The sequence below is a fragment of the Pocillopora damicornis genome, chromosome 8, assembly GCF_964200805.1.
Source record: "Pocillopora damicornis chromosome 8, jaPocDami1.2, whole genome shotgun sequence".
Taxonomy (NCBI): Eukaryota; Metazoa; Cnidaria; class Anthozoa; order Scleractinia; family Pocilloporidae; genus Pocillopora; species Pocillopora damicornis.
In genome coordinates, this window is record NC_142677.1 from 20,021,299 (window position 1) to 20,047,573 (window position 26,275).

Genomic DNA, 26,275 nt, shown 5'->3' on the forward strand with positions numbered 1-26,275 from the left:
ATTCACAACCGTTACTTAAACTGGCACATATCCTTAATATACCCATGCCAATATTCATCTGACTAGGACTTTTCATCAGAATCCCGTCAACTGAGCAGACTCGCTTTCTGTGATCTTACCATGCTACCCCTTTTAGTGTACTGGAGAGGAATAGTCAAGCTCGAGTCACCCATGCCGCAGAGACAGGGCAAAAAATTTAATTTTGTGACAACTTAGATATTGCTAAAAATTGCCACAGTGACACTTGGAAGGATGCTCTGGTCTTTCTGGAAAAACCGAATAGAAAGTTTCTATATGATTAACGAAAGAAACTATTTTTGCCATATAAAATTAGTTACGTCAGTGCCTTTAAAAAAGCTAAGGTAAACTGTTCGACCTTGATCATTCACGATTCATGCTCTTCTTTTGTTTCAAACTTTATGGAGGTGTTCATTTTGAGACGAAAATAGATCACCAGACACACCTGACCATGCAGACTTCTTAAACTTAACGAGTCCAAAGCGCGACCGTAAATGAAATTATTTGAGAAAGCTTGAAAAAAATGCGCAAGGAAATGCTCTGATGTGTAAAAAGGAATTTTTTAACGATCTCGAACGATTTCGAACGATTTCGGCCATATTTATACACGGAAGTCCCGCAATTTCTACATCAAATCAATGCCACCATTCCTGATTTCGGAAACATTCTCATGAACTCATGACTGATATGCAGATTTATTATCGAACGTCTTCAAATTAAAAAAATAAAATAAAAAAATGGTAAGCACACATTTCGCTACACGTTTATTCCTTTTTTTCATTACGAGTTTCAGAACAAGGAACGAGGTCCAGAACCCAGTGAAGCATGTGACAGGCAAATGGTGTAGTCATATTTTTGCCAATGATCCTATAATTTTAATAATTTCATAGCTCAATTTTTTTTCTATTGTAGCCTACATAAAGGAATCATGTCAGAAACTGAACAGCGAAAACAAAATTGCCATAAAATCACCTGCGGCAATATTTGGGTAACCTTTGTCACGGGGGAAAGGCTGGCTGAAAAGGAACTGTAAAGAGCTTCCATCAATCTTTTTCTCTCCGCTGATGTGGTTCTATTTATCTCACTTTATTTACGGCAAAGTTTAATTTTCATACCTGAAATTACAATAACAGAGTCGATGGCTATGAAAGCCTTTGTTTTCTATCATTGTTGTTTAGCCGTAGTTCCCGAAAATCTAGCAAACAGGAATTGAATCGGTGGTTCTGAGAGCGTTTTTACATTACGCTTTGTTTGCAGAGCTTCAATAAGCGAGTCTGCTGACTCAATTGAAAACTAGCGAAATCTTTTGTTCAAAATGTTTACCTTCCCCGTAAAAGGTTTCAGTAACTTCATTGTTCACACCTTTGGTTTACAAACACACTGAATAAACCATTATTTCTAACGAAAAAGTCAATAATGCATTTGTTTTTCTAAACCTAAAACAAAAGATAGATATAAAAGAGAGCACTCTTTTGCAAAAGTCTACCATAACACAGGCCAAAACTTCCGAAGGATTTACAAGGAGACCTGCAGCTGCACGATGAAATCTTTTCTGGCCATTCTACTTTTTGCCCCCTTCATCGTTAGCCTTCATGCCAATGATCTTGACGAGTACCTTTTTGATGCCGAAGTAGACGGTGAGATTCCTGATCGACACCCAATTGTGGTAAGCATGAGTTAACGTCCCGCAAATGTTTATTGCCAATTGACTTATTGGAAATTTTCTTCCCGAAGGATAAGGAAGTAAACGATGCGCATTTTAACACTAACAGGTTGGCTATCAAACATGAAGTCCTATTATCATTCATAAGTTTGGACTCTTTCCTCTGTTGTCTACTCATACATGCTCTGAAGCCAACGCCTTAGAAAAGCGAGAAAAAAGTAAAAGGTGCGAACGGTTAAGCGCAGAAACGTCGTATGCGCTCTTTCTTGTTCTATTCTTTTCAGTCGTGTGTTCCTCAGTACACTGCTATAATCACTATTGTTGGTTTAATTATAATTACTAGAATTATTCTACTGATTTTATTCTTTGTTCATGTTCAGCAATGCAGCATCGACTTGTATGACTGTCTTAACCTTGGAGAAAAGGGCAAATTCGAATGTTTAAAAGATTACAAAACCTGCATGTCCGTGCTGATACCAACAGCCCCACCACCATTTTTGGTAAGAATGAACCAGAGGTAGCTTTAGTAAACGAGTCAACGAGAATGTAAAACTATGACAGGGCGCGGCTAAGGGAACTAAGGAATAGAAGGGGTAAGTTTCTAAAGAAACTTTGGTGCTGCGTCAGTGGAAGAGCATAACAGGGTTATTTAGTATTATAAACTGAGTTGATAACGTAAATTGACCACTGTGAAGAGTTTAAAAGCTGACGTTTCGAGCGTTAACCCTTTGTTAGCCCAATCGCTCTGACGAAGGGTTAACACTCGAAACGTCAGCTTTTAAACTCTTTACGGTGGCCAATTTACGTTATCAACGCAGTTTATAACACTAAATTACCCCAAGGGGAATAAGGTTTTTTGGGGGGTACGTGATCCCCTCCAATAGGAAAAGGCATTAGTCAGATCACTTTCACGTGATGACTGACACCTCCATGAGGTGTAAGTCGTTTCTCGGTCAACATACAATCGAAAACTTACCATTAAAGGATTGTGTCTTTAAGGAGAAGAAAATACCTCAACGGCTAAAAGATCGATGGGATTTTCCATTTTGGCAGACTTGATATCAGAGGCAAAAATGTAGTCATTTAATTTCGTGATTGTTAGCTATTCTTCCCTTATTTCCTATAAATGCTCTTTAGTTTGGTTTTAAAAGATATGCACTAGCTGAGTGCCACTTTCGAATCATATGATCTGCCAAATTTCCCCCCAGAATGTTGCCACAGATAAGCACAGAAATAATTTAGTTGATTATGTATATTCTTTCAAATTCCATATTATTCTATTTTGTTTTTCTAATGATTATATTCTGTATTGCACATCTAGCAATGCAAAATAGATCTATTGAAGTGTGTCAAACAGGGAAACAAGGATAAACTCGAATGTCTCAAGGATTACAAAACCTGCATTTCGGCGCTGATGCCGACAGTGCCTCCATACGTGGTAAGTAATAGCTTCTTATCAGTTCGTTTTAAACCTTAACGATGACACACAGTTATACGTTGCCGTAGCCTTGAGGATTCAAGAGATCCTATGGCCACTGAGAGCGATAATCTGGGAAATAAACCGTTTTGATATATTCAATTGACGGCTATTATCGATAATTTTTCTCATTGGAATGTTGTTCTTTTGCCAGGAAACCTGTTTTAACAACGCCATACAGTGCGTGAAAGATAAGAAAAACTTAGCAATGAAAGCTGGGTGTCTCAAGGAACTTTTCGTGTGTATAAAAGACAAAGGGCCCGAAGAAGTTGTTTTCGATGCGATCGAAGACATGGGACAGATGGAAAACTCGAACGGTTTCAGAGTAAGTTCGTGTCCAAGATTTGGAAGCACTTCAGTAGTCACTAACTCTTGTCGTGGCTATTTATAGATTGGAGATGAGAGAATTTCTGTTAATGGTCATGCTTTGACTTGGATTAATACCATAGGTGGTAACAACCTTTGGCAATAATCGAAACAACAGTTAACAGGAGAGGATGAGACTCAGGGGTATAGCGAGGAGGTAAAGAAGGTTTCCAAGGGTACCCACGGAAACCAAATCTCCGGGAAAGATTTTTTTTTTCTCTCTTTCTTTTTTTTTAAGTTATGCACTACTATTATCCATGAGAAAAAATACCGGGTAATGCAACATGGAATTCGGATGGGAATGATACGTTTCCCCCCCCCCCCCTCCCCTTTGAAAAACTCCAACCACGCCCATGATGATAAAGCTAAAGTTTTTGTTCTGGCTTTCTAGTCTCCAAACACAGCCCTCTAAGAATTTTTTTTTCTCATTTTCTTAATGCGTTTGAGATATTTATGCGTTGCAATTCCGTACTTACTCGTTTTCTTTTTGTCTAATTTTTTTTTTTAACTAAACGTAGAAATGCCAAAAAGATTTATACCAATGCTTCAAGGACGGAAACGACGGAAAGATATGTTCAGCTAATTACAAAGCATGTATGGAGGCACTGATACCGGCATATGTGGTGAGAAAAAGACAAGTATAATTTATGATTTAAATTTTGCTGCTCCTGTCGTCGTATCTTACTGATAAAATAAAATAAAGATATCAGCCATTGCATATAATGAGATTAAACACGAAACTCTCGAAGCTAAAAGTAGTAAAAATATATAAAGGACAGAGAGAAGAATTGAGATTAAGATATTGGTTAGGCCTGTCCCTATTGTGCATGCTCTTTAAATGCTGGAAAGTAGCTTTATTTGCGTTCAAAAGGTCTATACAAATTCAAGAAAGTTGCATAAATTGAAGTTCTCTATGAAATCATTAACTTTCGTGCTTGATATGCTCTTTAAACCTATTTGGCAAATTGAGAATTATCTACTATCTGTGTTGAGATAGCGAACCAAGAAAAGTTCAATTTTTATTCGTTTTATATCACTCGTGTTATTGCTGAGTTTTTTTTTCTTACCATTTGAATTTACAGAAAAAGTGCTATGCCGAGGCTAAGGAGTGTTTTGGCGATGCTCAGTCTCTTAAAGAAACGTTCAACTGCGCTAAAAAACTCGGAAAATGTCTCCAAAATGGTGCACCAACTACTTCTCCACCATTACCAACCGAAAAATGATTTGAATTGTGCTGGACATAACTGGAAGTAGATGTACTTAATTAGAGTACAAATATAAGAACATGAGAAATGTGAAGTTGGTTTGTCGTTGAATTTTCTGAGATTGTTTTTGAACCGTATTGCTACCCACTGCAAACATTTAAGATTTGCAAAGTCTCATAACACCACACATTCATGAACATTTTTGTGCCACTAAATATCGCGAGCGACGTAAGCGATATGGGCGATGGTTGAAAATGTCGTTCGAATAAAGGACCCGCCATGTTCTTCCAAGCTTTATCACATAGTTCGACGTTATATACCACATGGAAAGTATCTTTTCTATGATCTGCCGAGGTTTAAGTATATATCGCCCATGGTCTCAGAAGTCACTCACCAATTCGTCCCAACATCTGAATTTGCAGGGAGACATTGGGGGTTCTGAAAATCGGAAAACCAATAAAACAGCGCCAACTTAAATAGGATTCTTTGTAATCCCAATGAAAATAACGCTGACGAGACTACAAAAACATAATTAGATAATAATAAAGACGGTGACACTCACGTTCAATAATTGAGTACGACACCATGATAGAAGCAATGCTTGCAATGATAAAAACATTGCAAAATTAACTTCAATTAAATGAGCATGGATGTCCGCCATCTAAGACCACAATAACTTTCGACGTGGGCAGTGGACCACCAATACAACTGTCAAAAAGAAACAGCGTGGATGTGAACGTCCTTTACTTTGCAATCTGTTACCATTTCGCTTCATGAAAACCAGGAATGTCTTTTCGAGACGTCGGGTTAATATCGAAGTCACTATCGTTTGGATCAAATTAATTTTCCCTTTGAGACTTCCAAGAACAAAAATTGGACGGAAGAAGCGATTGAAAATCAAAAGTGATTGAGAAGCGCATGAGAAGGCCATATAATCATGACATAACATTTGCTTGAAATAACTGCAGATGATTCTTCGGTGGGAATGGCGAGATACTCTCTCCCATAAATAACCCAAAACAACCTATTTGTGACGAGAAGTATTTCTCGATAAACTGGGATGACATTTTTTTTTATTTTATATCAGCGATCAGACCAAGCATGAGTTTCTTTTTCGATGACAATTCGTTTTAAAGATGAACTCATCACTACCCATTTCTGCAGGAGCTGAAGTAACCTCTAAACGTTTCACAAAAGGAAAACAGCTTTTCATTGTAATCACACTCGCGCCCAATGATTAAATAGCTGCTATCTGTCATAAAAATAAAAATAAAGATAGATCTTGATTTTAAAAGCTACAATATTTTTTATTTGAATATAGTATGCTGTTGGCTGTTATGCTGACATAATGCTCCACCTAAAGTTCACATATTAATTCAGTTATCTAACAAAAGACGTTTTGGGAAAGAGGAAAAGCTCTATTTTATGTGATTATAACTATAACTCATCTCACATTCGACATTCAAAATTATGGGGCTTCAAAAAACCGGTCTTGGACAAAATAATTCCACGTAGGTAGGAGATGCAAACAACAATGATTGTCAACAATTCCAAATGAGCAGGATGAAACAATTAGTTATAGAAGTGATAAGTATCGGATTACAAAGATCATAAAAGGCATAAATGCAACAATGGAAGTAGAACTACCCTAACTGCGCTAACCTTTGTTAGATTTCACAGTTTCATTCTTAAGAATGCTTATCAGCCGAACAGATGCACAATTACACCTGTGCGAAGGTAAACTGTTGGTGACTAATAATACAAAGAGGGCTAAAGTAAAGAGTGATTGATGAGCAAATAACACAGATTTTAGTTCTGGTTGATTTGTTTAGTATGCATGTTAACTTTGCACTATAGATAGGCGAAGTAGTTATTCAAGGAAGCTCGTGAAAGCGATATATACATAAATTTTTTTTCTCTCTTTTTCGGTACGTATCATTTTCTCTTAGTATTAAGAAAAGGAAGAGGAAGCACCAAGCGTTCTATTTCGTGAAAAAAGGACGGAAGGAAGAAAAGAGAAAATAAATTCAAAGAAAATCGCAATTTTAGTCAGAACAAATGTTCTCACTCAGATTCTTTTGTCTCTATTTAACACCAACACTCAAATAAAAGATTAAACAGCTGCAGATATCCTCTTTTACAAAGTAACACCTCTTTGACTCCACAAACGCTAACCTTTTATGCTGTAAAGAAATCTCAATAAACTTTGAATCTGCCCGGTATCTTTATAAGCAATCACCCAGAGGTAAAAAAGCACATTTATCTCAGGAAACGAAGCCAGTTCAACATGAAGTTTTTCCTCACTGTTTCACTTATTGTGGCCTTCATAGCTATGGTTTGTGCTGATGAACTAAACGACGAAAAAGGAGCATTCACGGTGAGCACTTTTTTTTCTTTTGTGAGACAGCTTTTGGTGTGAGCTACTTTCCAATGTATGAAGCAGGAAATTTGGTACCTCGAGGGCCCTATCAAATCGTGAACTCTGAAGAATTCGTGAGATTCTGGACTTTCTTAACTCTCATCCTTGTTTATTTATACAATTGCAAATCGAAATATTATTAGCTCTACCTTATGAAATTCTTTTCTCCCCGCAACCACAATGGAAACGTCAGAAAGAAAAACTAATGTTTTGGTGCGAAACATCTAACAATGCATTTTAAGATGCTTTGAGATACACATCTTTTTTGAATTATTGTTATAGCAATGCCACAAAGATCTCTACAGCTGCTACAAACAGGAAACCAACACCGCAAAGGAATGCTTGGTGAAATGCAAAGATTGTATGGCCGCGCTTATACCTACTATGCCTTACTTTATGGTAAGCTCTACGTTAATACGTCATTTTTGTTTAGTTTCCTTTTTTTCGTCATTTATGATTTTCTTTCATTTATTTGTGTTGATTTCAGACAGTGTAATCGAGCGCAAGTTTCAGTTGAAACCCCTCCTCCCCCCCACTCCCCCGCTTTTTTGTTGTTTTCTTTCTTTCTAGCCCTAAGCAAAAATCTCGGAAATTCAATGCATTCGCCTCTTGCTCTAATCTAATTTAGCTTGAGGATTAACGATATTTCTCATTTGCAGGCTGGATATCATTCGTCAGCCGGGTTGAACTAAATGAATGAACTTTCCAAGAAAATTCACCCATCTTTCACTTAAATAATAGATACGCGTTTCAGAGTTTGCGCTCGTTTTGTTTAAGTTGTAGTGATACATATTGGTTTGCTATTAGCCTGAATGTAACATTCGTAGACTTCAGATTTTTTTATTGAAATTTCATCCTTTATGTCACACAAAAAAAGTGTTTTAGCACACCATGCAAACCTGTCAATTTTCAGCCTTAATTTGCTTGAAAGACAAAATTTTTGTCGGGTATGAGTGCAGTATTCTGAAACGTCGAAGCCATAACATGGTCGTGATTTTATCTTTTTTTTGTTTGCAGACCTTATGTAAAAAAGACCTGACCTTTGGCACAAGCCATGCACAAGGCATAAAAGCGAAGGCTGACTGTTATATTGAATACGGCAAATGTTTAAAGAATGGAGGTCCTACCCCTGTCACCTATTCCCCTTCCCACCATGCAATGGACGACAGCAGTAGCGGTCAGTTTACGGTACGTTCGCACACGTGAGCCTTTTGCGAATGAGATGAAAAATTCAAATATTTCGCTTCATCACTTCTTTACAAAGTTGTTAACTTTGTAGAGGAAGGTGTTTTTTCTGCCTTGTCAAGAGCATGAGAGATCGGAAAGAAGTTTCCATCCGATGTTTGTTACTTGAAAACTACTTTCGCTACCCACATGTACATTGTATAAATAAACATCGTTTCCTAAAATCACTTTTGCCTCAGGATTGTCATAAAGAACTGTATAACTGCTACAAAGCTGAAAACAGCAGCGCAAAGGAATGTTTGATTAAATACAAAGACTGCATGGCAGCTCTAGTTCCTACAATGCCGTATTATGTGGTAAGAATAACTATCATTATCTGATTGTTCTGAGTAGAGTACAAATAACGCGCGAATCGAAAATAAATACCTGCGTTATTGGACAGTTGGTTATTTTGTACCGTAAAAAAAACTGTTTAATCAAACGACTGCGTGCGCTACACTCCTCTGCCTGCTTCGTTTTTCCATCTTGATTAGATAAGCGTATGAGAAATGTGTATGAACAAAGCAATTAAAAAATAAATAACATGTTAGACAATTTGATGTGTAGTATTGCTGAGTATTTTCACTCGTAGTTTGTATTTTGACCTGCTTTGCGGGCTCGCCAAAATACGGCAGCACTCGTAAAAATACTTAGCGATACATACCAAAACGTCCAATAAGATATAGTTCTCTTTCGCCCAAACCATACCCCGCCTTTATATATATTTCTCCTTCGTACAAGTATTTAATGACAAAAGGTTTCGTTCGCAATGATTACGTAGTTATAGCGTTCTCTAACTAAGTATAAGTTATTAGTTATTGTCTTTGTCCAAGGAAAACTGATATCCAAAAATAGATATCTTGGTAACTAGAGAAAACTGTCCTCAATTATTAATAGATTAATCTAATTACATATTATACTAATCCTTTTTCTCAGACTCTGTGTAACAAAGACCTAAGTTGGTGTGTTAGCCACGCTCAAGGAATTAAAGCACAGGCTGTCTGTTTCTATGACTACGGCAAATGTTTGAAGGATGGGGGACCTACTCCTGTGACTTATGCCCCTGAGAAACGTATGCCTCCAACTCTGGCTCCAACTCATGGTCCATTGGCGGTAGGAATCACTAATCACACATCCACAGTGGTTTTAGATTCTTCTTTTTGTTCAAGATTGATGTTTAAAAGTTAGAACCTGTAAACATGGTTATATATGCTATTAGTAGTATTGAGCGTATCAAGGTGGTACAGAATTGGGAAATAAAGTCCCTCGCCCCATTCAAAGCAGTTTTTGTTTCATTAAATAATCCGGTTTCCTTGCAGCAATGCCAAATCGACCTGTATAACTGTAATAACAACCCAGATAAGACTGTTATGGAATGTCTGGTAGACTACAAGGATTGCATGGCTCAGCTCATTCCACCCTATGTGGTAAATATCTTTTAAGTGATTATTTGTGTACGAGGCAGAAATCAGGGTGTAATGCCTTTAAGCACGTGAAAGAAGTCTCAACTTTCATCAATGGGATAAGCGAGAGAAGTGAGCTCTTGAGAGTTGGAACCAAAGTTGTGCTCTAATTACCCATTGCTCAACATTATCCTATTCTGAATTTTCTTTTAGGCAACATGCAAGAAAGAGGCCGATAAATGTTACGAAAATGCCACAGGGCTTAAGGACAAAGCAAAGTGTGCCATTGACTTCAGTGTGTGTTTGTCAAATGGTGGGCCAACACAGGCTGCCTAAGAATTTATTGTTGTATTCTCGGTATGTAACGTATTTGTCGAAACCTGAACAAATAAAGACTCTTCAAAACCGACTTCAGTTGCGGTTTGATTTCGCTCACCTGCGCGAATCTTGCGCGCTTAGCCGCTTGTGCTGCAGCGCAGATTAGGGCTCACTAGCAGGCATCTTTCGGGATCTGGAAATATGTTTCCCACATTCTAAGTAGCCTTAATGAGATCGTGTGAAGGAAATATGTAAATATCCCAAACTTTTCATTTGACTGCGCCATCATCGACCCTTTATTCTCACTTGAATATACATGCTTTACATACTCACGGTTAAGGTTTTGCACGCTAAAATACAGAGTTCCAAAAAAACTGGAATATATGATACAATAAAGAAACCTTTTATTCGCTCAAAATTGGATTGTTACAACCGTTTGATTGGCTCAATGCTTTTGACGCAATTGTCTGTGCAGCGGCCCTGCGATATTTTCAATAAGCATTTAAGGCGTAACATCTGTATATTCTTATTATCCCATATTTAATTAGAAACAAACGAATTTTTAATAATTTCCCTACAAACAAATGCGTGGCGTATGTATACATCTTTTGAATCCATTTACTGAAACAACTCTTTCAGTATAATGAGACAGAGACACTTGTGATTATATTAGCTGACATTGCAACTTACTCCCTCACACATGACTATGAAGCCCTGCTGCCTACATGCACTTGAATCTTAGTGTCGTTGAAAGGTAAAACAAATCAGGGTCACAGTTTCGTTTCCCAAAGTTCTGTTTATCCATGTTATATTATGCGATTCAGGAAAAGAAGGCCCTTTTCACCCGTTGACCCTTTTAAACTTTTGAACAAATTTAAATGATTTTCCTCTACGAGGCTAGACGCGCTAGAACAAAGCTTTTTCATTCCTAGTGACTCATCACGTCCATCCCGTGATGAAGGTCTGAGAGAACACGTTTCCCCTTTCCCGTAATTCGTTTTCCTAAATTTTTGTCGGAATTTTGCTACTGTATATTTTCTGCATTTTTCAATTGACTAACATCTGTTTCACACTGAGAAAAATTGCATTACGGTTGTTTAAGTTTACATTCTATCCGATGATGCTCCATATAATTTTCTTAATCTAACCTAATGTGATTAAATTGCTGCAGCTACCCATTAGCTTTAGCTTTCTTTATCATTCTATGAGAGAGATTTAAACTTTCTTTTGATGATTCTGACAATACAGCACTCATTTCCATTAACATCTGGGTATCCTTTGTCGTTGTAGCCTTCCAATGCTGCACACACATCCTGCCAGCGGTCATTGAATTGCTGCAGTTCTCCTTTGACGGCTTTCTGTGAAGGTCCGTCAAGAATTTCACATACGTCTTTTCCAAGCCGGTTGACACGATCTACTTTGACTTGCATAGCTGTCTTTTCCTCTAGTTTAATCTAGAACGAAGAAGAAAGGTAAATATCGGAAAAATAATAGTGAAAGAAAAAATGATGATATTAATAATTAAAGCTTAAAGTCATCTTTGAAAAGAGCAAAAAGGAAAAAACATGGATAGAGCGGTCCAAAAACTGCTGGAGATTATTTTTTCATTCCATTTCCGAAGTTTCAGATATTTTTTTGCCAAAGATAAATCGGTCTGGTTCAAGTAGCTACAACGTTGCACGTCTCTGATCTAATGTTTCAGTACATCCTCTTTGTTTGATGGGAAAAAAATTTTCGATGATCTCGAATGTGACTAATTAGTATTCGTGAAAAAAAAATGAAACCAGAGAAGTAAGTCAGCATAATCGAGTGAGGAGTGAGGAGTCGTTATCCTATTAAGTACCTCGCATGAAATGTGACACAATTTGTGAAGTACCTGAGCTCTTTTCTTAAGATTCTCTTGCTCGTCAGAAGGCAAATCTTCTTTGTATCCATTTATCAATGCTTGACCGTCATCCACCCACTGATTTACAGAATCCATTAGGTCATACATCTCCTTCATTTTGTTTTGAGTATTTATCAACTAGGCGGAGGAGAATATAAATAGATCAATAAGTAAACGGCGGGTGGGTGGGAGGGGACATAGTGACTCACCCCCATCAATCGGGGCATTTTTTCTCATGTGCCCGACTAGAGTTCATCTATTAACCTTTTTTTCACCGTGGCCAATTTAGATAGCTAGTTTAATCCGTCTGTTGTTGTGCTCTTCACAATATAGAAATTTTACCCTATGATCTCCTTAGCCCTTCTGTTGATTCCAGAAGGTGCAAATAACTTATAACTAACTCTGTTTTGCTCATGTATACGTGAACTGCAAAATTTCATCTGAACTCTGAATAAATCTGTGATTATACCAGTAGAGATATCGGGGAACTCCGGCAAAGAGATTTAATCCCAGAGTTGTTGCGATCACATCATCATGGTTAAACTAGGTACAACAAGGTTCCACACAATGTGGCTAACGTATTAGAAGACTGACTAGCAATAAGTAAAATATATACGTTTTACGCACCTTTTCTTTCTCATCAATGACTCTCTTGGCAACATGATTCCAGCAGTCGTCAAAGTCTTGTAACTGTGCTTCAATTTCCTTGGTTGTTTCTTCGTCGCGACCAGAATCCTCAATGAGGTCTTTCCCCAGTTGACGGAGCCTTTGCAGTCTTTCCTCCTGTTCCTCAAGCTCCTTTTGAGTTGCCTGTTGGTACATTCGTAAAATTGATAAAACTGGATCATTATTCATGGGGTAGCATTTTACACCTCTAGGGACTGACTCCCAAAATTATTTCAAAGTAAACAGGTGACTGATACAATCGCGTTCAGTATTTTGCTGCTTGGGGAAGAGGAAAAACAAGTTAGGAAAAATTGGTGGCAAAGGAGTATCCTCCGAAGGAAAATCATATCTCTCAAAAACCAACTGGGCGTTCATAAATCGCACTACCATTGAACACTTTTAACTAGGTGTCATCCTTACCTCGAGAAGTTCAAGGCTTTCCTTAACTTGTTGTTCGTCGGCAACATCAGTGTTCGATACTTCTTTGAGAGTTTTTTCTTTCTGGCTGAGCCAGTTTAGAAGTATAAGTTCTTCATCTCGAAACTTCTGCCAATCGATCATTGCTTTGGTTAGCTTCTGGTTTCGATCCTCACTCCAGTTCCAGGCCGTCGCCCACCTTTCGTTCACATTTTTGATTTGTTCTCGAGTTTTGTCATCCAAATCTGGGTCTGTTAAATCACTCCTTAGTACTGAAGCCACTAAAGACATGTCACCAACTCCCTCTTGAAATTTCTAAGGTCATGAAGAAACGACATGCTCAAAATATTTCTATCAACAAAATTACGTGTTTCCAGCAGCGAGCTCGTCTTTACTATCGATACCTTACTCTTTCCCACGTTACACACTCCTAGAAGAGTACAGGAGTGTTATTTGCTATCTCGCAAGGATATGAATACCACCGTGAAACACGATGACATTTGACAATTACCTGATGTTCCTCCAACTGCTCTTTAACAGTTTCGTAGGTAGGGCCAATGTCGTCTCCTGTGTCCATCTTTTTCTCGGCCTTTTTCAACCATATGGTCATTTTGTTTAATTGTTGTTTCAAAAGAACAGATCTCTGCTGTGAAAGCCTATGGCAAAGAACACCAACAAACAACTGAGTTAAAAATTTAGCTTGTTTGATTCATTTTTCACGTATTCTATGTCAAGGTGGTGTTGCCTAATCGTTTTCGAAAATAACTGTCAACTCAGCCCTTCGATCAATTCTAATGAACAGTAAAACATATATAACCAGTGTCATTTGTATGTTCTAAAAATCATATCCCTAAACAACTCACTTGTCCTGATCTCTCTTAGATTGCTCTAGAAGGTTTTGCAACCTTTTATCGACATTATCCATCCGGTCTTGGAAGTGCTCCTTTTCACCTAAATCAAAGTATCCTTCCCCTATCATGGACCGTCCTTCATTCAAAACTTCATAAGTGTGAGACTTCAGTGGCTCGAGGTCTTGACGAAATTTCTGTGTATGAATGAGCAAAAAAAAATAGTTCGTTAAAAATTACACTTCACTTCTGTGAGGTTCTCAATGGGGTGATCGCATTACGGCAACGGTTAAAATCTTGGCCATATTACAGCTAACGGTTGACCTAAATGACACATTTAAGGAGGGAAACATTTTCACGGATAACTTTTTTGACGACTAATGGTTATAATACGATAATTTTGTATGTTTAATGGCTAAATTCTTTGGTCTTTCTACAGCTTAAAGTTAACCCCTTTAAGACCCTCATCTGTACAAGGATTTATCTTTAGTTATTGTTGAGGAAAAGCACCTTCAACATTTCCAGTTTTGGCAAAAAGGCGTCCATTACGTTACTGCTCAAACTCAGATAGCCCTACAACAATAACTGATGCGATGAAACTCTAGGATTAGTTGCTAAAAATAGATAGCTCATCTCTCCATCTTAAGAACCTTTACGAGAGAGATGCCATGATGAATGGTCAGCAAATCATGCCTTACAGGAAAACAATTTTTCAACCTTTTGTTCCTCCAGCTGTTTAGTTACTTCCTCCAAATTAACTGAATCATTTTCATCGTAAACTGGTTTGGTATGCTCTGCGTCAGACAATCCACTTTCCACCTCATTCAATTTCTTGCCAAGATCTGCAACTGCTTTATCGTGTTCTGATTGGCTAAGAAAACGAAACTATTAGTTATTAGTTATAGTAGAAAACATTTTGTGCGATTAAATTTTGAAGTGAATGTCTTAAATATCGGAATGTTCCCGTGGGAGGAAGATTGAAAGCAATTATTCGGCAAAGATCTCCTCGCTAGTAGCAAAAGTTTATCAAAGTCGCTTCTTTCTTTATACACCTACTGTATCCTCTGCTAGTGGAGAGCATGGAAATGGAGGCTGGTGTATTTGTTTTTTCTACTCCTTCGGCACCTTTCGTCAGTTAGATTTATCAACCAATATGTTACAACTGCGCTTTTTATGTCCTGCTGCAGTCTGCAAGTTTCCAAATATTGTTTTCTCTTCCCTCAATTTCATCATAGGGTGTATTCGTAACCATACCTGAAGGCTGGTTTAGAGTCCAAATTATCAAAGCCGTCGTTCAAGGCTCCCTCCACAGCTTCCACGTTATCGACTATGCAAGGATTCTCCATCATTACCGAAACTTTCTGCAAATTAAAGATAATATATCAAACAGCCATTTTAAGCCTGAGATTTTAAGTGTAACTTTGTTTTACCACCTTCCCGAGAAAGAAATTCGATCTTCTAATAATTCTCTTTCCTCTTACCCTTTCTTTGGCCTTGTTTCCCTCAAGATAGTTATACATCTCAGTTAAGTACATGATAATTAGCTTCTTGTCCGGCTTTTCAACGTCAATATCTGTAAAGTTTTAAAACTATTACAGGCTAACATGCTGACAGGTAAGAGATTACAGTTTGTGATTACATTTCTTTTAATTTATGACATCGATTCAATCAACTAACTCACTAAATGTATTCCTACTTTGAGTCAACCTATCGTCTCCGAGGTAACCGTAAGGAATGATATCATTCACATAAGGTTTTTAGCCTTTTGATAAAACAATATCGTTCAATCAGTTAATAAGTAAACCAAACAATATATTTTTGAATGTCCTTACTTTAAATCTAAAACTTCAAAACAAGTTTTTTGGCCAAGAAGGCTACTTCTCAATGATAAGATGTTACAGTTTACGTTACAATAAAGTTCATTGCATCGCGAGTGTGACATGAAGTATAGAATTTCAACCGTTTTTTGTTTGTTTGTTTGTTCTTTTTATAAGATTCGAACCCTCTAGGGTTGGACCAGGCCTTACGTTCAAATTTTGCCGCGAAATGATCCATATCACCACGCCGATTTCATATCGCAAGCTTCGCACAAAAAGACGACACTAGTAAGAAAGGCCCACGCGGAACTTTCAGAAAACATCACAAACCTGTCGGGTCTAAGTAGCGTGGAACTCCGAAGTGCTTCTCTGCCATCTTAAAGGAGTTGTCCAGTCTGGTTCGAGTTGATGACTGCGCGATGGCATTAAAGTCAAACAATCCAGGTCTGAGAGAACAGTAAATTTCGTTATTTCCAGATACAAAGTAATTGTTTTTTTATGTGTGTGTTGATTAAGTCGCATCACAATTTTTTCGTACCCGTATGAATGAACAAGAGCGTTGAATGCCAGGCCATCCCTCCAGCTTGAAGAAAAATCAGAGATAGTGGCGTATTCCTCATACCTAAATTCGAAAAGATTGTTTAGTTAAAAAGAAAAGGTTTATAAACATCGAGGATTACTGAGAATATACAAGGAACTTGTTCAATTGCATCCTACTCACCCTTTCAAGCGTTCTCTGCACCAATCAAGAAGTTTCTTTTCGACATTGAATGATTTCGCTGTCTCCTCCGTTACCGTTTCCTGCATAACCTCTTGGACCTACCAGGTCAAAAATAAAAATTTATTACTTTCTTTCTGTTTTTAGGAAGGCACGCGTGTTACCGACCTTCAACAACTAATCAATTATTATCCATCTGACATGCACTTTACCTTTCTTAGATAAGATTGTGCAGGCTTTCCTCAGGCTTAGTTAGAAACGAGCAATCCTCTTGGGAACAATTAATTAATTGCCCTCATCGTTATCGATTAAACCAGAGGTGACCTCCACATTTCCACAACTACTATGCTACCGGTAATTCAAAATAAGCCATATTTGTCATTCCCACAGTCTTCTTCATTATGCAAATATTCGTAATATCTTGATGAAGAAATAACGCATAAAGCGTACTTAGCTCTTACAACGGACTTAAACAAAAGTAAATGTGACCTGCTCTCGCATTCTATCTACTAAGTGTATTCAGTGGCAATATCAAGTTGCATATGAGGTTCTTACTTGGAATCTAAGAATTACACTCCACATAAGACCAAGAATTACACGAGGTTTTCCATCCACAATGTCGAAGGCATTGATCCCAACCAGTTTAACCTTAAGAATCATAACATCATAGTGAAGTTAGTAGTTCGCGTATATGTAATGGCCAACTGACTGTCACATTAAAAAAAAAGGAAGAAAACGCAGCTTGGCAGAAATGCTCCAACTACCCTTTCCAGCGAACCTATCACAGCTGTTGCAGCACATCATGAGCTAAATACGTTAATGACTCACAGATAAGAACTAGACTGAAAAGGAGCAAGAGCATAAACAAAAGAAATGCACGGTCTCGTTACCTTCTGCTTCTCCAGCAATTTCATAGCTTGTTCAACATTGTTCAACTTATGGACACGCAAGTTTCCTTTCTCTTTTTTCTGAAACAGCAACATTGAAACAAAAGCGTATACTGAGGTCAGGTCGTAGCCACTAAGACTCAGTTTTGGTTTGTCAAAAATTATTTCCGACGGATCAAAACTGACCAATCACGATCGAAGTACACCACTTGAGTCTCACAGCTAATAACATCCTGGCCAAACTGAACAATCAATGTACACGAACCGGACTTACAACAATCGACTGACAAAAACTTCTCACTGGACGCTGACGATGACATTCCCTTAGGTTGTCGAATTTCGAAACGTCCGTCCCCACTACCGACTAAAGTCCCTCTCAGGACTACCCTCACCCGGAAGATTAGACTACACGATCAAGAAGTGTAAAATATATTTCAGTCCTTCTTTTGACCTTTGTCAGCTAGACTGTTACAAAAATCTATAGAAAACTGTATCAAGCGTGGAACAACAAGAGTGATGACAGAATTTTTCAAAATTCATAAAATTTCCTGAAAATGAACTGCCAATAACAAATCTTAGTTATACTATTTGACGAATTGAGTGGTGATTTTAAACGGGTTAGATCCTAAAAACAGACAACTTTCACTTCCGTTTACCAATTTTGTGTTACAAAGAACCTCCATCATGTTCAGCAACATCTTCCCGTCCATAAAATCTATCACAACATCTTTGATTTCCATGGGAGGATCGTGCTGTGGGAAGATAAGGGTGAGAGCATGGTAAGTAAATACAATGAAATATAGTGAAAAATAATGAGCAGAGTGTGGCCCACTACACTTCGAATCTGGCTGAGAAAATCCGTCTTCTCGTCAACTCAGATTCACAGCTACATGCAGTGCCGTCTTTGACATTGCATTTTCCTACACTTGAGTTAATTTAAACAATTTGAACGCAAGTTTGCCACAGCATCCTTGCGACATTTTACTCAATGTGCTCAAACAAAATGATACAACTAGAGGCTAGCTCAGTGAAAATTGAATTTATTTCAACAAGCAAATATATTTCTGAAAGTGAGATAGAGTTTGCCTTACCTGAGCGAGTCTTGCGTTTACCCATTTTGTAAAAGTTTTCCTATGAAGTGTTTCCCTCTCACCTTCAGTAAAAGCAGTTATTTAAGATATCAATATTAGGATTTTGGGATTCTAAGATAGTCCCAACGATATTGGGTCGCATTAAAAAAGTGCTAGTGAATGTGTGCGTGTGTGTGTGTGTGTTTTTTTAAGAAATGTTTCGTTTATTTGTTTTTTGCTTGGTTTTTGACTTTGCTTTTTCTTTTCTCTTTAGTGTTTGCTTTCGCCTGTTTGTTTGTTTGTTTTATCATTCAAGAAAGCTGCGTTGCTTCATTTAATTTTTAAATTTGCTCATGAACTAATTTGAAATATGCTTTTTTCCAAAGAATTTTGTTTAAATTAACTTTTATGTTCGCAGTCTCTTTGTCTGTTAGAAGACGTATTTGAGTCTGTGTTTCATTAAGAAAAAGAAGGATGTCCTACGCATTATATCGTAGGCGTGCCCCTTACGAAAATCTCGAATTTACCATTCTATTCTCCACGCGAATGTCAAGTGAGATTTTTTGTAAGACCTCGATATCCCAGCCTCCGTGTTTCCATCGCTATCCAAACTTTACATAAAGAAGGCCTCGTCATAATAGGAAAGTAGAAAGGAAAAAGCTCAACGTTATAGTGTTCTTTTTTTTGGCAAACAAACATGAAAAAAGACTTTTGCTTAGTAAGATAATTGTGATTACGTCCAATATCGATTGGAGACTAGAAGACATTGCATTGATAACAAATTGTCTTTATGGGAAGTCGCAAAGTGTTAGAAAAATCTAGAAGTTAATTTTTCCATTAACAGAACATATCGCCCCTTCATACTGTTATTATGATATTATTAAGATTTAAAGAGTTGTTGTTGAACTTCCTTGATTTTCAGTATCACTTTCTAAATATAACCGATGTTATCTCTTAATTTTCACTCCAGGTTAACATTATTTTATTTTCAAGTAGATCAGCTTACGCCATGATAGAATAATGGAAAGAAACCAGAGTTAAGTCGTCTCTAGTGCCCCTTTCATTATTGTGATTATTCCATTCAGGGCAAACACGGAAAATTTACAGTTCTGGAATTATGTTACGTCAAATATGTTATGATAAGTTTCCGTCAGTATTCTAGCGTTTTTGATTAAAAAAAATTTTCGTCGGCGACGATTTTAGATCTACACACACTGAAATATTTTTCAACTAAAAGCAAATTTGGATTTACGTTAACAGTTTTGACAAATCTTCATGATCGTTTTCCTCCTTATTAACAGACTGTATCGAATCCTTTTTTTCTATTTGCCTTGTAAAATGATTTTCGATTGATTTGCTTTTCCTTTAAACCCTTCATTGAGTAAAAATGCAAATATCAAGAGTAATTAGATGAACAGTCGTCTCACTTCATTACACAGGTTAGTATATTTTTAATATTCGTATGTATTGATGAAGTGAATCCATATTTGTCCAAATTAAAATCTACATATACAGCCTTCAAGAATACCGTTCCAAGAAAAGGTGAAGCTTTGATTTACTCGCTTCTTCTTTAGCTGGTAACGTTTTATGAGTAAAATTTAACCACCTGATAAGATTTGTTTATCGAAATAGCCATACGTAGCATTCCATGCATATCTTGCAGCGTAGACAGTTAAACACAGCGAAAATTTGTGCTAATTACTGCTCTATGAATACCTGAGTCAACTGTCTACCTAGTAAACATTTCGGTTGAAATCTGAAAACATGCTCACATCCTTTAAATGTTCAGTACTAGTTTTAAAGGATGTAGCAAACTTATTTAAATTTAAGGTTGAATATGGTAAAGAACACAAGAGTGTCAAGTTTCAAAGTACTAAATAGATCTTATTATTTTTCCCTCTTGAACACCACAAAGTTATTGGTCCTTAATTGTGAAATGTTGTTTAAAGTTTAACAACTTAGCAGGAGCCTTCTCGTTAAAACGTGTTGACGTAAAGGCAAAGAGCCTGTGAATTAAAAGTTATGAAATAATAAAGAATGATGAGATACGCATTGTAATGTGTCCTTGATTGTTTACAACTTGTAAGAATTGCAAGTTGTGATCTTTTTTGCCCAGATTAAGAACATCAAGCCCTGAATTTCTAAATGTGAGTGCTGAAAGCAATGAGCAAACTTGTCCATAAGAGCACTGGAACTTCAGGGAAGGAGCGAAAAGTTGCGCTAATTGTGTCAGGGGCGACAAATTGCGCTGATTGAACGAATCGCAGAGGGTAAAATCTTATAAACATTTTCCGAGAGCTACTGCAGAGATAGTATGACGCAGATGAAAAAAGCTTCAAGATTGTCTTTACCTGAGCGGTCCGAAATCATTCTCTTGATTTTCATGGAGTTTTGGCGAGCGACTTCAGCTTCTTGGCCGTTCATGTTTAAAAGCGAGGTCAGCTCTCCAAGATTCTGCTCAAATAGTGTTGTTCAATTTAGTGTAGGTATGCAAATTTATATTCAAGACTTGTCTTTGATGATGACCCCCAGGCCCAAAGGGTCAACTGATTTGAATATGAATGCTTGCACGTGAAGATCCGTTTTGTGCGTTTTCGCGAAATCTAGGAGTGACTTTGTTCTCTAACAGCTTTAATGTTGCATGTTATAATGATTAACACCTTACAACAAACAGACAATATTTTGGGGAAATTAAGCGTTCACGTCAGATTATCACTGAAAAAGAAAAATTGATGCCAGGTAAACAGAGCACGTGAGTGGTCGGTTAGGTCCGATTCCGGTCCGTGGAGGTAATTGAAGTGGTTGACTATTTGGTGAATGACCTCACGTTTTCAGACTTGCAAGGACCCGATTCTGCTATAATTGCACATTTTGAACAAAAGAGTAGTGAGAACAGATATAAACATCCTAGAAGCGTATTATCTAATTGTGATTAGAAAAAAACGCGACGTGTTGTGAAGAAACGGAAAACGAATCCCAGAACTGAACTTTGCGAACCTTAAGAATTGAACCTTAGGAGTTGAAACTTGCCTACCTTAAGAACTAAACACAGTAATGTTATTTTTTATTAGAACCTAGCATGAAACCGAATACTGCTTATCTTATCAAAAGGCGTGTTTATTGACACACACATAGCTTTTATATATCAGAACTGAGTTTACGTCTTGGAGAGAAGTTGTTGTCCACGAGAACGGATTGTTTCTTTTTGACGAGCAAGAACCTTGGAATCTTGTAAATCTAATTGTCGGAGGGAATAGCTAATAAAAACCCCAACAACTGTATTAGATGGCTACACAACACTAATGTCTAGGGAGAACATTTGTGCAATATTGCTATCCGTTACGAGATCATTCAACAGAGAAAATTTTGAAACATAAAAACGATTTTTGCAAACTTCCTTTCCCTTTTTACCAAAGACTATACGGTAAGCTCTTTGTGTGTTTACGAGACTTGTACTCAGCACAAGTTCAAGTTTCTCCAAATTTGTTATGATTCGTTCCAGATGAACAAAAAGGGCCACACAGAGGCTCAGTGAAGCAAAGACTATTTTGCAAAAGATATACGGAGGATTTCCTCTAGAAAAAAAAACCAACATTAGCTGTAGCCTTCTCAGGACTGCAAATTAAAAGTGATAAGACCGGTACTATTACTCACGCGCAATTACTAAATGGATGTTCTTTTAGTATTATTCACGAGAGCTTGGCTGAGAAATGCTGTGACAAAATTTGCAAACCATGTGTTATTTGCATTTATTTTTGGCCTTTTGTACTCAAGAAGTTAAAACAATTTACAGTTGAAATAGGAAGACAGCAGTAGACCCTAACTAGAGATACATTTACATAGGTCTGACGTGTTGTCACTTCATCTGCCCATAGCATGGGCACATTGTACTAATGGCTCCAGTATTCCTTCTCAGTTTTCCGAATTGGCGATACACCAAAAGGGTCTCAAGGCTTTTTTATTTGTATTTTATTATTGCTAGATTTTTGAGCCGAACTTGGCCATATAATATGCACTCAGCTAGTTTCCCGCCAAAATTCATGATTTATGATTATAATAAACATACGAATCAGCAATTTTTTTTGCATGAACGGTCACGTATAATGATTCGCTCGTGCTCTAATTCTCAATTTTCGACCATTTTTTCTTTAAACGCTCATAATATCTAAGAAGATGATTATGTTTTCCCTTCTTCTTTTCAACTCTACAGTCGAAGCACACATGAGTAAATTGAATGTGTTTCATGAGGATCAAATTTATTTGTGCTTTGCTGGATCACAACGCAAACAGGTTACGATTTTTCCTTATTATTGCTAGCTTTCGACATCATGTTATATAAATCATTATAGTGAACACAATGTTAAACCAAAAAATTGCTTAAATCGTCGAATAACACCCGAGTAATATATTTGTTATAGTTTCACCTGTAGCCAGTTGATATAATTGAATATTTGCTTTGATTAGTGTCTCTAAGTATGGAAATCATTTTGTTCAACTCGCTACCTACTTACCAACCAACTGAGTAAATTTCCTAGTGTACTGTGTATTCCGCTGAACGGTTGTCGCTGCTGCTTGAAATTTTCTTAAAGATGACTTGCGAGATCTGTTTTCAGACGCCATCTTTGAAGCAAAAGTCTTATCGATTCCCGGAGAAAACACTTAGTCCACTGTCAAAATAATTTATGTCGAAAATTTGATTCTAGAAAGATTATCCCTGCACAATGACATATTTGGGCCATCAGACGGTTCTCTAGATACCGTAATACAGCGCCGATTTAAAACAATCATTTTCTTTGAAATGCTAGCGTACTGCAAGGAAAGTAACTGACTGCTTTTTTTTCTCTCTAGTAACACTCGACTTCTTCAGAATCGAAATCTTATGAAGAAACTTTGAAAAGCTCATTACAATTTTTAGTTAAAAAGGCAGCTGGGCATAACTTTTATTGAGGCTGCAAAGCAAAAAGGTATCGTTGGAAATATTCAGTGAACATTTTCATGGGATCGGCAGCTACGTTTGTAAACCGAGAAGGCAAAATAAACATCATTTACATTAGTACGTTGATATATTGTTGGAAACAACCTTGCGCTTTTAAATGAACATCGAAGTGTCCACTTCATTGTGATTACGAAATAAGATGTAATTTTGGTAAATTTTGCCGTCGAAATACCATGTACAGAATAACTTTCTAAAAATCTTCGTCTGCTTAGTTTACAGATATTAAGTGGGTTTAGTGGATTTGTTCGAAAAGTTGAAGTATAAGGTTAGCTATTGACCCTGATTTGACAGAAAGTTTCAACAGGCTAAGCAAACATGGAGATATCAGTCAATACAAAAGAAAAGTCTGATGGCTTTGTAACCGCGGTAGTAACTAAAAAAGGCCTCTATTTTTAATAATGAAGATATTTTTATGAAAGTCTGTTGAACCGAAGTACTAAACTGACAGGAAAATTTCCTTAAATAAGTTCCTAACTGAGAACTGTGATATCTGAAATTTAAATCATTCAACCGACTCTTATACATTGGAATATATATTGTGGAAATTCCACATTTTTACGATTCCAAAAATGTTGAATGTGCTCGTAGAATTACCAAGTGAAATTGACAGATTTTTTCATGGTTTGGTTAGAAAAATGAAGATAAAGAGCTATATACATTTTTAAAAATTGCCAAAAACTTAATATACAGAAATACACTAATCAGCTTGCCTTATGCTATCTCATAGAGAAATAAATCAGTTGCTATGTATTTTCACCCAAAGAGGATGAACTGAAGGAGTTCCACGCAGATCAGCTGAGAGACTGAGTGCCAACATGAATATGTTATACAAATGTAGCTGGTATACATATCGTTGATTAACGTTTGCTTTAAAACAGACCAAAACATCCAGCTTTTTGTCAATATAACCACTTGAAAATAAGCAGCGAAAAGTAAATCCTTTTGACCCTGCCTTGTTGGTTTGTTTGATAATCTTTGCTGTTTATCTGCTCGTTTGTTTGTTGGTCTTCCAGAGCCTGTTTTCTTATCCTTTGTTAAATTGTTGAATGCATTTATTTTGAAAGAAGTTACAGGTGTTTGACCCGCCGAACAGTTTACCCGTATGCGATCAGCATTTTCGGCCGAAACTCGGAAAAAATTGAAGACGAGTTGTAACATTTTGTAACGTCGGGTCATGGACAGAATGATATGCATTGACGTAGTATAAACTGTAGCAGAGCTTACTGTGCACTAGAAGCAAATATGTATTTTTTTCTTTTTTTGTAATATATTTACTAATGAAAAAGAATATGAAACGAGTTCTATTCTGATGAATTTTGTTAGCCCAGAAAAATAACAATCTTAAAGAATTTAAAATCAACAACCACTGCATGACACTAAAGTCTGGGCTACCATCACAATACATCTTAGTACCCTTCGCAACATCCATCTCATCATTAAATTTGAAGGCTACTGGCGAGTAACGTTAAAAAAATGTTGCTCTCCAGAGATAGAGTTTATAGGGAAAGGACCTTAACTTGACACCCGTTTAAGTTAAGAGACGCCCTCTAATTGCGAACGTACTGTCCAAATTCAAAGTATGTAAACTATATATATTCTATACCTGTGTACTTACTCCGTGAGTGGCCAATGGCTGACGTGTGTCGAACTCCAGCTTTGATATCTTTAGCAGCTCGCTGAAACAATTTAAGCTTGGGTCGGGCAACAGCAGCGACTTTCTTTGCTTCCATATTCACATCGAATGTAGCCCCGGTTTTAACTTTCAAAAACGTTTATGCAAAATGCAGCTGACTTAAAAAGAACAACAATACAATTTTTTTGTCACCGACCTGTTCTCTGGAAACTGTTCTTTGTCTTGAATGATTTTTTTAGCTCAGATGCTAATTTAGAGCTTGATTTTTATCAGTAATTTCCACACTTATTTTACTGGAATGCTAAGCGGGATAGTAAACTTATGCAAAGTCTCTAGTTTAGTATTCACACATAGACATCAAACATACCTCAGACAGTGAAGAAATTGCTTTTTTCTGAGGCTTCCAGGAGGAACGGGTCTGCCAGCTGCAAGTCTGCCATAACAGCCTACTAGCAGTATTATGCATTAATTGCTTTTAAAAGATTACATTCTTGAAAAATGACAATGGATGGTATTAATTTTAGATCTCTTAATTAAGTAAATATCAACTCAGTCATCATGAATGATGTGCAAAAAGCGAAACTGAAGGCAACTCAACTGTCGTTTACAAATTAAATTAAACTTCGGAGATAAACCTTACTTATTATGAAATGCGGCTCTATGCTTTTACTTTACCACATGGGTCAGGTCTTTTATCAGGCCATTCTGTACCATTAAGATAACAGTTGTCTCTGAACCCTAAACCTTTCTGTAGTATATTGTAGCGTTATTGCTAAGGAAATTAAATCATTTTTTTTTACCTTTTTACCCCTATGATTGACTAGCATCTATTTTCTCCTTACCAAATCACTCCAGAATCAAACTTGACGGTCACAAGAATAAAAGAAATGATCACCAAATAAAGAAGTTGTTGATTGACAGACCAATTCTCCTTGTTTGCACATAAGATAATGTATAGGGGCAGTATGGAGAATATGCATACTGATGTGAGGGTATAAAAGGGTTAACCCTAAGCTGAATGTACTCCCCTGCAAAACTTAACTATGGGCCAGCGGTAATGTACAGGAATCGACAAAGAGAAGACCAAAAGTGTTGTCAGGGGAATTACTGTTTCATTCACTTTGCGATGTGTTAATAACATACTGACCTTATATTTAAAACTGCAATGAAATTAATTTTTATTTGACCTGCGGATGAAAGTCAAGCAAATATTTGTCGCTCCCATTGTCTTGCTTCGTTGCTCAG

The 26,275-nt window shown here is 37.0% G+C and overlaps 2 protein-coding genes across 5 annotated transcripts; one reads left to right on the forward strand and one right to left on the reverse strand.

Moving 5' to 3' along the window:
• The first annotated feature begins 1,456 nt into the window (after window positions 1–1,456).
• Window positions 1,457–10,183, forward strand: LOC113683212 (uncharacterized). Its single transcript, XM_027200427.2, has 13 exons — window positions 1,457–1,684; window positions 2,062–2,181; window positions 3,003–3,119; window positions 3,313–3,483; window positions 4,043–4,147; window positions 4,607–4,744; window positions 6,933–7,106; window positions 7,431–7,547; window positions 8,166–8,336; window positions 8,573–8,689; window positions 9,309–9,485; window positions 9,692–9,799; window positions 9,989–10,183. The coding sequence occupies exons 1-13, from the start codon at window positions 1,559–1,561 to the stop codon at window positions 10,109–10,111; spliced, it is 1,764 nt and encodes a 587-aa protein (XP_027056228.2). The 5' UTR covers window positions 1,457–1,558; the 3' UTR covers window positions 10,112–10,183.
• A 297-nt stretch (window positions 10,184–10,480) lies between these two features.
• LOC113683208 (dystrophin) lies at window positions 10,481–25,471 on the reverse strand. Of its 4 annotated transcripts, none has more exons than XM_089180609.1 (18): window positions 25,398–25,471; window positions 25,013–25,188; window positions 18,423–18,484; window positions 17,988–18,083; window positions 17,335–17,412; window positions 17,000–17,092; window positions 16,448–16,545; window positions 16,265–16,348; window positions 16,057–16,172; window positions 15,391–15,482; window positions 15,164–15,270; window positions 14,627–14,780; window positions 13,925–14,106; window positions 13,573–13,717; window positions 13,065–13,376; window positions 12,606–12,788; window positions 11,970–12,116; window positions 10,481–11,547 (listed from the first exon to the last, which is right to left on the reverse strand). In XM_089180609.1, exons 2-18 carry the CDS (start codon window positions 25,125–25,127, stop codon window positions 11,296–11,298), a joined length of 2,316 nt encoding a protein of 771 aa, XP_089036735.1. In that variant the 5' UTR covers window positions 25,128–25,188; window positions 25,398–25,471; the 3' UTR covers window positions 10,481–11,295. The 4 variants fall into 4 exon arrangements, with proteins under 4 accessions (XP_089036735.1, XP_089036734.1, XP_027056223.2 ...); XM_089180608.1 differs by having other exon boundaries at window positions 25,001–25,188; XM_027200422.2 differs by lacking the exons at window positions 25,013–25,188; window positions 25,398–25,471 and adding an exon at window positions 22,913–23,080.
• Between the last annotated feature and the right edge of the window lie 804 nt (window positions 25,472–26,275).